This window comes from Cyprinodon tularosa, unplaced genomic scaffold, assembly GCF_016077235.1.
Source record: "Cyprinodon tularosa strain WSP-4 unplaced genomic scaffold, ASM1607723v1 ctg94, whole genome shotgun sequence".
Lineage (NCBI taxonomy): Eukaryota > Metazoa > Chordata > Actinopteri > Cyprinodontiformes > Cyprinodontidae > Cyprinodon > Cyprinodon tularosa.
In genome coordinates this window covers 1,859,147-1,871,102 of record NW_024039718.1, presented here as the reverse complement: position 1 = coordinate 1,871,102, position 11,956 = coordinate 1,859,147, and the positions used below count along the sequence as shown (strand labels likewise).

Sequence of the window (11,956 nt, the reverse complement as noted above, 5' to 3'; positions counted from 1 at the left end):
TTCACAACACCTCTTCTATCAACCAGGAATCAGAATCAGAAATACTTTAATAATCCCGGGGAGAAATTACTTTCCTTACATTACTCCGTCTGTATAAGAGTGACTATAGGACCAATTTGATAATATACTATTTCATACAATACATATAATTAGGGGGTCCCCGCTCCATCTCGCCATCAATTTTGGGGTCCTTGGCCGGGAAAACATTGAGGACCCCTGATTTAAATTACTGATTATCAACAGATTAATACAATAACACTCTTTTTAATTTGTCTGTCCATAAAATAGGCGCTGACGAGTATAGAGAACTTCATTTCCCATAAGGCCAAGGGGACAGAACGTAATGACATCACCAGGAAGTCCATTGTTTACTTTTAGCACAGCAGGCAGCGAGCTCCTGTCCTCTATCTGTCTGTCTGTCTGTCTTTCTTCCCTCCATACTTCTAAATAACTACACAGAAGACCTGTGCAGGTAGGAGGACGAGGACTAAAACCGGGGGTTTGGTCCCTATAGGACGCCATCCTTTTTTTTTTTTTTTTTTTTTACATGTGAATTTAAGGTTAAACAACTTTATTCATCACTTGAATCTTTGAGCCGCTAACTTTGAGCTTTGGTCCGCGGATTGAGCCGCACTGATACATTAGACATTAGAATATAACACCAGACCAATAAAACAGCAGCTGTCAAAGAGGGAATTAAACATCAAAAAGGGGTCAAATACAATGAAAAAGCTATAAAAGCCTAATATATGAATCGGCCAAAAATCACTATATCAGTATTTTTCCTTTAGTGTTTATGATTGTTTTGCAGCAAGTTTCGACTGTTCATGGTGAAGATTGCACTAGGATTAAAGCAGACTTTTGAAATGTCCAAAGTCTAAAGTTCTAAGTCTGAAAGCCTCCTGGTAGTAGTTGCTTTCAAATGGAAATTTCCTAAGTATACATGTATGAATAAGCTGTCCTTATGATCACATAAAAATAAATCACTAACTCAGTATAAATAAAATATGAATTTAAAAATATTTTATTTTCCATTTGGCTCATGCAGTAATACCCCCTGTGGTGTGATGGACACAGGGGCGGAGCTAGATGGGGGGCCATGGCCACCCTTAGCCAATCATTGGCCACCCCTACCATTCCCTACCATCTCTGTAATACAGATGGTGGCAACAGTAATAATCTCAAGTGGAATATTAAAAGTATTTTAATGTTCCATATGTTAAGAATTAGTTAATAACAAAAACACTGTGGTTAATTATGCACATCAATATACTGACATTAAAGATGATGAGTACAGAATTCAAGCAGAAATAGATTTTGTGTTTTATGGGATAGAGAGAAAATGATGTGTCTCTGCAAGTTATCTGGAGTCTTCATTGAAATCATAGATAAATAACTATTTTAATAAAAACTTTTTAAATAATCAATTTATGTAGATATTAGTGCATGTAAATATAAATTTTATGCAGAATAATTATTGATCAAACTAGGTAAGTTTTATCCACTATACTTTTTATCTAGAAAGCATGGATGTTTGAATATATTTGTCTATTTGTTGGCAACGGCTGTAGGAAAGTATAGTTTGTCCATTATTTTGAAAATATGGATCTCTTGCTTGATAATTTTCCTGTTGGAACAGTGAAGATTGACCGTGAGGTTTTGATGCCTATCTACTTTCAGCCACCCCTCAGTGTACATTGGTTATTGCATGGCCACCCTTATAAACATTTTTTGGCTACGCCTCTGGATGGACAGTATTATTTTGTTCCTAAAAATGCTTCACTTCACTTAAGGTTTTCTTGCAGCATAATGTTTAAAATGTAAAACAATGCATCCAAAAATAATCAACTAAGATAAATCCTCTGCATGAAGCTAAATGTTCTTTAGACAAAAAGTTTCTGCAGTGTCTTTGCAACACAGAACACATTGTTGTTATTAATAATTTACAAGGTAAAGCTAGTTTACAATGTAAAGTAATGGAGATTATATAGAAACCCCCTGCATGGAAAAGCAGATACAGCCAAATTAAAGCAAGAACTGGTGGCTGATTTTATATATTTTTTTTATTTTTTTTTTAACCTTTGATTTTGGAGGGCTAATCTGGGAATGGTACCAAACTTAATCTAAATACATTCCAGTTTGTAAGTCAAAACACCAGTGAAATATGTTAATGTCTATGCTCATGAGTAGATAAGCGCTATTTGCAATGCTAAGGTAAAGTTTTTTTTTTCCGTTTTTTTTTTTGTGTGCAGGCAAACATTACATTTCTGGAAGGACTTTTGTCAGTTCTGAATGAAAACGTATACACAAGGCCTGACTAACTCAATGTCTTAAAAAAGAATTATAAAAACTTTACCTTATGTATACAATTTAGGCCCTTATTAATAAGCTTATATGTTTTAGATCAGAGAATATCCATGATAAATCTAAACCCCTTTGTCCCTAAAATAAAGGATGTAGAACAATGTTTGAATAATTCAGCGTTAATGGCATCCTTCATTCGTTCATGCAGACTTGAACTGGGACTGTAAATCTTAAATCGGATAAGATACAGAAACTGCTGAGCAGATGCAGGAACAGGGCAATTAATCCGAATAAATGTCTCCTTGCTGTCTAAAAATATGCAAAAGATTTTCAATTGATGAAAACCATCATACGGGTGGTGAGTTTCTGGAGCCCATAGACAGAATGTTGCCTTTATTAGTGTTGCATAGATCTAGATTGCAATTGCTGCCAAAGCTTGGTTGATATTTGATATGCAAATTAAGATGCTATAATTTGCTACTAATTAAACCCTTCATTACACAAAATCCGAGATAATATGTCATGTTGACACTATAAAAATGTATTTTTTTTATCCCTGGGGACAAAGGCTCTCTGAATTTGATCTAATAGGATTAAGATATTATTTAGAGAGAAAAGCAAAATTTTCAGGCTAAATAAATACCCAGCAGATGATTTTTCTTAGTTGGTTTTTTTCAGTGAGGTAGTTACTGTGTACTGTATACAATATTTGATAAATCTTTGGAGAAGAACTCAAAATAGCTTGAAAAAGGTTAGAAGAGTGATGGGATCATTGAGAATAAAACTTTGTATTATTGTTTCCTGCTGTAAAATTTCTAATAACACTACAGCTCATGCGTTTCCCTGCATTAAGTTGAGTCTAAATGTGTCTAAATTGAATTTGCAGTCACTAAGCCATGGCATTGGCGGGGGTGAAAGTCATTGAGCTGGCAGGTCTGGCTCCGGCACCGTTCTGTGGCATGATCCTGGCAGACTTTGGAGCCAAGGTGATCCGTGTGGACCGAACCAAAGTTTTCACAACTATGGACACTCAAGCACGAGGGAAACGTTCAGTCGCTATCAACCTGAAAACGGCAGAAGGCGTGGCTTTGCTTAGGAACCTCTGTGTTCAATCTGATGTTGTACTGGAGCCCTATCGTAAAGGTCAGAACTTTGTCTGTAAAAAGGGGAGGAAAAAAACAACATTATACATGATCACTTATTTTTCTTAAATGTAGCTTAAAACAGTAGAACAAAGGATCAGCATTAAATAGATCTTCTTCCTGTGCAGGTGTTATGGAAAAACTTGGCCTTGGCCCATATGAGTTACTTAAAGAAAATCCTGCTCTGATCTATGCTCGGTTGACGGGATATGGCCAGAATGGGCGTTACGCTGCAGCAGCTGGACATGACATCAACTACCTCGCCATGTCAGGTAAAAACTAGTTGTTTCTTCAAAGTTCTTCTTTAAATAGAACTTTGAAGAAATAGAACAACTTTTTTGATTCCCTTCAAATATCTTTTAGTGTAGCCATTTAAAGTCTTATATCCCACCATCTTCTTGTTTTGTAGTTCCGACATCTCTTTTGTTCTCCACATATCTACTGTTTAAATTTACTTTGCTACATGCTTTCATGACTAGGTGTAACTTTTATTAAATAGATATTAAATACTAAATAAAGTTATCCAATATTTGAGTTGGTTTCAGATTATTTGTACATCATAGGAAGGCGCTGTAGCATTAGGGACCACCACATTTATTGTTGCCTTTGAAAAAAAGAGAAGTAAAAAACCTCCAAATAAATGTATCTTTTATTAACTATAACACTGTATTTCCCTGTAATTTTATATTTGTGTACTAAGTGTTAAAAATCCAGCATCTTGTGATGGCGATAATCTAGATTAATATTGTGACGATGATAGAATTTGCAATATTTCTTCTTTTTTCTTCATTTTCTCAAAGATGAGAAAATGAAGAAAACAATGTTTAACTGGCTAAATATTATATTAAAATATCATTTGGAAACCTATCCAACAATTTTGCTGCCATAAACGGCCCTTTATAAGTATTGCACACACCGTTATTGCAATATTTTTGCAGCTTGTGTTGATTCCTCACTGTTTTTTTACGCTCCGCTCAGGTATGCTCAAGTCATCCAGCTGGAGGATTTTTGTTGTTATGTTAATTAATGAGAACGGTTTCACATTCTCTTTGACTACTCAACATCACCACCCGCTCTCCGTCATTTACCGTCAAAATAAAACAGGAAACAACTTTTATTTTCTCTGGTCCGCTTGTAGCCGGTACTCTCATGCATCGTCTCTTCGGGCTTTAAAGAACTTGGAGTGGAACTTGTTGGTGGATGTAGAAGCTGTGGTTTTTTTAGGGATGCATGGAGGCAAAGGAACGGAACTGAAAGGTATAGCAATCTGGGTTTTATTCCTCTGACTTAAATCCTGTAGATTCACGTTGAGCTAGGAAGACGACATAGAGCGGGGAAGCTAAGACTATTAATGATCTGTACAAGATCATTAATAGAAGAACAATGATCAAAGATCCCTCTCTCTATATAATCTCAGTTTGTAAAATCTTAAGCAATACAGGACTGTACTAAATAGTTGCGTCATTGGGGTCCCTTTTTTCCCCACACTGAATAAGGTAGTCTTGTTTCAGGTTAGAGTCAGGTTGAATTTCCTGTGTGAGATTAAGCTGCTGCATGAACATAATTACTTATTTTAAATCAAATCATGCTAGAAGGTCTTTATTAAAAGGATCAGCCAAAAGGTATGGAGGGTAATGTTTTTACTTCAGTTCTAAATTTCTTTTTTTCTGGCCCGTTGTTGACTTTGCCTGAAAAACATAATATTTCGGTAGTTTTAAATCTGTTTACCAGAGAAAGCGTGAGGTGGCGTCAAAGTATTGTTGAAAAACTTAACAATAACCATCATTTCAGCCCAGAGGGAGGTTCAAACAATGCAAAGATGAACAAAAAAACCCCCCAACTTGTTACCTTGAAACATAAACTCCTAGTCGATGTCTGCTGTCATGCTGACTCAGCTTCACATAAACACTTTGGTTCGCTCATTTTAGTGAATTGCTAAAACAGAGGCACTTAAAAGAAGAATGTAATGCAATGATTCCAAATAACTGAGACTGGATTAAGCTAAACAAACACCTTCTACTTCAAAATCATTTTAAATAATTCAATGTGATAAATAGCAGGGAGATTTGGCTGTCTACCATTAGTGAGATTTGTGGAGTTTTAAATCATTAAATGAGGGCACAGATAATAAGCCGGTTGGATACATTTAGACAGAGTTTGATTAAAGCCGGAATTCACGCTTTAATACCTCTTGCTGTACAGTTCACTATATAATTATAGGCTTTGGATCCGTTTTTGCTGCTGTTCTAAAAGCTCTGCATTTTTTTTTTCATCAATTAAACCTGGATCTTAAGTGACCGCAGCACGGCCTCATTGAACCGCCCAGTCAAGCTTTTTATGGACTGAAATAACCTGCAATATTTCCACCGAAAAGGCTGTCAAGAATGCCTTTTAAATGAAAAACTGTCCATCAGCCCAGGCTGTACTTTATAGCACACTGAGTGATTTCAACCACATCTGAAATGTCATTTTGAGGGTACATATTGAACTAAAGGGCTGTATTTTGGATCTCTCAATATTGATCATATGACCTCAAATAACATTCATTAAATCCACTCATGTCTTCACGTTCAAGCAGTGGGTTCACACTTAGAGTAGAAACAGCGAAAGGGAAACTTCAGCAGATATTTTAAGGATAAAGTAGATAAAGATTAGGCTTGAACATATCATAGAAACCTTGTTGCTTTTTAACGGTTTATTATATTGTGCTTTCTTATGGTTGATGTTCTTTGTTAGTTAACACATTCAAATTGTTGTTGTTCTTCAAGGTCCTTTATTATATCCTTTGTTATGTCTGTGATAGCAGTACAACAATAACAATTCCCACACAAAGTCCTGTTATCATGTAACAGAGTAAAGTGCTCCAACTAAATTAATTTAAATGTAAGAAGAGGAGTTTTGTGCACTTCTGTGCTTATTAGTCTTGTGTGCAGAGGCTCTTCAGTGAGTGTTTTCAATTTGCTTTGAATCTAAATGATTGTTTATTTTGTCTTTGTCTAAACAATTTGTTTGCTGTCCTCCCAGGCCTTTTATCCCGACTGGGTCGCAGTGGAGAGAAACCCTACGCTCCTCTAAATCTTATAGCAGACTTTGCTGGTGGTGGCCTTACATGTGCTCTGGGGATTGTCTTAGCACTGCTGGAGCGGACAAAGTCGGGGAAAGGGCAGATCATTGATGCCAGCATGGTAAGAAACCCTGCAATGAATGGACTTCTTTTTTTTTTCTTTTTTTTTTTAAGGTATTGTGGAGAATTTTCGCAGATTATTTTTAAGACGCACGCTATCCACTTAAAAAAAAATGCACATGTACAGCCCTGTACCTGCTCCCAGGAGAGAACGCTTTTTAAAGGCGTGCGAGAGCATGCACAAATCTATTTCTACTCGTGCATGCTCTGTTTAAAAGTTACTGTTTGCATGTCCCTCATATAAGCTTACTGTGTTCGAACATCCACCCTAATATGGAGGACCAATCCTGCCATAATAAAAAAAATAGAAATAAATAAATGCTCCAAAAATAAATAAGCATATAATTAATTGCCCCCCAAAAATACAATAAACAAATAAATGTAAGTAGAAATGAAATTATACAGTGAGACATAAACATATCTCTTTTAATTAGCTTCTTAATAATTACCTTATTTATTATGACCTATTTCTTTAAGTATTTAATTATGTGCATGTTATAATATTTTTTTGTGATTTATTCTTCCTTTGTATTTTTGTACCCTATTTATTTCTTCCATGCAAATTATTTCTGCATTTATGCTTATTTATTTTTGGAGCATATATTTATTTCTGTATTTATTTTGTAATTATGGCAGGATTGGTCCTCCATACCCTAAATCCCTTAATCGCATTCCTAGAAAGATGAGGCTTTTCTTTTCTTTGATACATTTCGTAGACACTTTTTCTCGTGTGACCCTCGGCCATTTTTAAAAGAACCGCGGTGAGAAAGGTGAGCTTCAATTACTGGCTGAAACCGTAGCCCCACATCTACGCCTGAAAGTGCTCATGCGCAGAAAAAGATAGCTAACAGGAAGAGCACGTAGGAATGCCTTACGAAAACATATCACCTGAATAATTGACAGTTAGCAGGACCACTTATTTAGATGATCCACCCAGAAATAGAAGATCCTTCACTATACCTTTAAGCAAACGTCTCCTGACAGGAGTCGTTTTTCATGACAAGAGCTACATTACAGACAGGAGACTGATTACTGATTTCATTTAATGGCACAGTTTTAATTTAGTTGAGTTCTCCCTTCAGATAAGAAAGGTAGAGTTAAATCACACTCCTTTCCTCTAGTTTTTGCTGTCCAACAAGCTGATGTTGCAGATGTATATTTCCAATTGCAAGAACCACTAGTACAGCCAGTGCTGGTGTTGAAACTAAAAGAGCACCACTAATGACTCTTAAAATGATTCTGCTTTGAAACTACAGTTGGCAAGCTACAATGCCATGGCTGTGAAGCAGCAAACTGCAGGCTCATATCATTACTTTTTAAAAAGCAGATTGGCAAGAACTGTCAAAAAAAGCCTCTGAAGGGAAGAGAAGAAGAGGTGTCCTGAACAGCTAACAAAAATGAAGCTTCCCCGCTTGGATAATGAGCTCCTCACCATTGTCTCTAAAGTCCTGCTATGAAGCTCACTTCAGGCGGGAGTATCCAGAATTTTTTTTTGTTTATTCATAATTGGTGCTACATAAACAAACTGTCATTTGTCTGCTAATATATTTTAAGTTTCTTACTTTGGACAATAATTCAAGTATCAGCCTGTTGGATGTAGTTTCACTGCAGTTGACGAGCACGTCTGACATAAAAGAATCTGCTAAAATGCTAAAGGTTGTAGAGAGTTTAGTAACGGGGTTTTGCAAACTGTAGATTTATTTAAAGTGATGCTGTCAGTGCAAGATCTATCAATTATATAGAGCCACTGCAGCATCTTCAGCCACATTACCGTCATTAAGAACAAAATGTCAAGATGTCTTCCCTGTATAAGCCAAAAGAGGACCTCTAATCCCAAGGTGACAATCCAGCCTGTTGTGGAGAACCTTGGCCTCAGACTTGAAATGTGTTTTCACTGCAAAACTTTCAGAGGTTTTTCTCCTATTACATTTCTGCTTTTGGGATCAGGTCCAAATTAGACAGAAATCTACCATGAAATAGTCTCTACTACAGATTTGGGATTTTTTTTTTTTTTTTGATGGTCTCTGAACTAAATTTGGACATTTGTGGTTTGAGGTTGCCAGACATTTCTCTTTCTGTCATCTACTCCTCTGCAGCTCTCATCCAAGCATCTTTAGGAGACTTAAACCTGTAAAGTTAAAACATTTTTCAGACCTTTCATTCTGATGCAGATCAAAGCAACCAAAAGTGCCCGGGATTGTTTATCATTCATTGGTAAGTGGAAGTGGGACGCATCTTAGAGGATTAAGGCTTCAATTGATAATTATCTCTACATTGTTAGACATGATTTTTATCCCGTTTCAGAATTTAATCCCCCTCAAAACTGCCACAAGTTATTTCTTTGAAAAGATCAATGCAATCACAATCAAAGCTCTTCTACCTTTCCTTTTTCTCAGGAAAATTATGTTCAGTTGTGAGCAGCAGTCTATTCATTTGAAACCGTCACCACAAAAAAACCCCAAAAAAATCCCATCAGATTAAATATTTTAAGTCTGATTTTACTGTGTTCACAATTCAGGACTCCACCTGTATTTTGGGTGGAGATCTTTGACCACATCAGCAGTCCGACTGGAGAAGAGTCTAGGGATGTCATTGATATAAATGGCCCAGATTTAGATAGTCAGTTTAGTAGAAAAAGATCTTTAGGATCTCATAGTCGAAAAGAGGATCTGATTTTTATCCTGGAACGTCAGTTGTCAAATCCATCATCATTTAAAATTCCCCTTGAAAAACTGTCCTTAAACATCACTAACAGGATCAATGGGATCCACTTTGTATCAATAATGGGGACCAAGATCTGCGCTCTCCTCCGGGGTAAATCCCTAATCAGCATTGGTAGGATAGTGTTCAAGTTTTAAAGCAAAACATCTATAATCAAAGACTAATAGAAGGAAAATTACTTTTATCATCCATTATATCTAACTTATTGATGTATTTAAAGGAAGCTCATTTGGAACAAACACACCCTCCTTCTGTGTGAAGTAGAATTAATTTATGAGTCATTTAAGTATTTATGCAAATCCCTATCTGATTCCATAAATTCTACCCTTTGTCTATTTGTGTTTTTCATCAATTTTAAGTGATAAATATATTCCTAGTTTTGTTTTTTTAATAAGTTGAGGCTCTTACCAGTGTGTCATTGATGCAGTTAAAATATTTAAATGCACCATTTGGACTTTATTCTGCCAACAAAGTGATCACAGCAGGATTTTAGCTCTTGTTTTCTGAATGCAAATTTCAGCCGTCGCTGGGGTGTCCACACTTGCATATTGCCAACTCAAATCTGTTACAAAGTTCTAGAGGTTTGCTTTGTTTGTGTTTAGTGTGATGTATTGAAAGAAGGAAAATGTGGACATTGAGAGAGAGACAGCAGGAGGCCGAAACTGCTGGACAGCTGCATCGGGGGATAACGAGCAAATAAACAGCAAAATAAAACACCTTTACTGAAATGTTGCAGGAGAGAAACACTTGCAGGAATCCAGTGGTTCACACATAAATGAGGCCTTGGACAGTCATCCTTGCAAGAGGGCTGTATTGTGCACAGCTGGAATACAAAGTTTTGCTTTCTGTAAGACAGAGTGCTTTGTATTTCGTCTTCTTCAAACTGTGACTGCATCTTTACCTTTGGGGGGCTGGGATTTGCCAAAGTTCTGACAAGTTCAACAAACTGATGTGAATGTTTTGGGTGGTCATGGTGGTACATTCCGATTTGCTGAAGAAAGTAGAAACCAGACTTTTATAAAACAGTAAAAATATTCTGTTACTCATTTTGGGACATTGTTATTGACTTTGAATAACAAAAAGATGTGGTATTTTTGAACGGGATTTGTCCAGGCTCTGACCTTTACTGAATTCAGACTTGAACAGGATCAATGTTGATTTGTGATACAACTCCACTGCAGAGGACTATAATCTATATAGTATGTTTATTTTGATTATCGCAATCATAAAAGGGCTGTGCTATAATATGAGTGATTATTTGCCCTCTTTTAGTTGAAATTACATCCATCCACTTTCTTACAAGCTTATTCCAAGTGGGGCCGCGAGGGGTGCTGGTGTCCATCTCCAGCTGTCTGCGGGCGAGAGGCGGGGTGCATCCTGGACAGGTCGCGAGTCCATTGCACGGCAACACAGAGAAAAACAGGACAAACAACCATTCAAGCTCACACTCACACCTAAGGGGACTTTAGAGAATCCAACAGTCATGTTTTTGGATTGTGGGAGGAAGCCGGAGTACCCGGAGAGAACCCATACACGCTCAGGGAGAAAATGCAAACTCCATGAAGAAAGACACCGGCCCAGGGGGAATCGAACCCAGAACCTTCTCGCTACAAGGCAGCAGTGCTACCCACTGCCCATCTGAGCATTACATGACATTGTTTTTTTGTTTTGTTTTGCCTTGGTTCACTTTTGGGAGCCGTATTTCAGCCAGCTGCTGCTCATCAACAGGGGGAGCACTGGCCTTTTCTTTGCTCCAAACAGAAACTGTTGCAAATGTGATGCTTTTTAAAATTTCTTATCAAAACGATTTCATCTATTTAAAAATCAAACTTATTAAAATGTTGGTGTGCATTTGTATAGGTTACGTCTCATGCCTTCAGTCTTATTTGAAAGTAAATAATTATATTCACCGCTCTTATGAAACCAATGATGGAAAAATATAGCTAAAGAAGGAAACTAATTTCTAATACAGTTTAACTAATTATAGCTCAATTTTGACTTTAAGATGTTAGAAAACCTTACCCAGAATAGACGGTTTACAGAACTGTAAAACTAGATTAAATTACATTTCCATGTTGGTTGCTAATAGAAGCACATTTAAGAGTTTTGTTTGCCCTGTATTGTGGTATTGTGGTGGTAAGGAAGTGCAAGGCTGTGCCAGCTTTTTTATTATCTAGCCTTTAAAGAACTCCGATTCTTTCTCTGAATGCAGCTGAAGAGGCCAGCACAATGGACTGCAGCCATAGAGGTTGCACCGTTTTGAATTTGACATAAATGATCAGGGATCTTGTCCATTCATCTGGTTTCCATCTCTTTGTAGTTATTTTCAGACGAGGCGCCCTTTGTTAAGCCTTCAGTGCTGGTGTGCTGTAATTCTGTGTGAAATAGACAAGAGAAAACTTCAGGGATTCAGATGACAGGGTAAGATTAAATCAGTGTAAATCACTGCTCTGTCAGATATGATATATTTTTTAAAGAATCTAGTTACGGAGTGACATTTCTAATCTATTTTCATCTCATGAGCAGTAAAATGTGGAGTTTTGGGAGAAAACTCTGTAGCGGCTTATTATTTTGATTCATTATATCCTTTCTCCTGGCTTTTTGT

The 11,956-nt window shown here is 36.8% G+C and overlaps 1 protein-coding gene across 1 annotated transcript in view; it reads left to right on the top strand.

Annotated features, from left to right (window-relative positions):
* Positions 1-321: 321 nt before the first annotated feature.
* The window catches only part of amacr (alpha-methylacyl-CoA racemase), a 45,247-nt gene continuing 33,612 nt past the window's right edge, over positions 322-11,956 (top strand). Inside the window, exons 1-4 of the mRNA XM_038275096.1 lie at positions 322-472; positions 3,191-3,447; positions 3,575-3,718; positions 6,471-6,631. Coding sequence (XP_038131024.1) covers positions 3,201-3,447; positions 3,575-3,718; positions 6,471-6,631 — 552 coding nt within the window. The 5' untranslated portion in view covers positions 322-472; positions 3,191-3,200. The remainder of the gene's footprint in view (positions 473-3,190; positions 3,448-3,574; positions 3,719-6,470; positions 6,632-11,956) is intronic.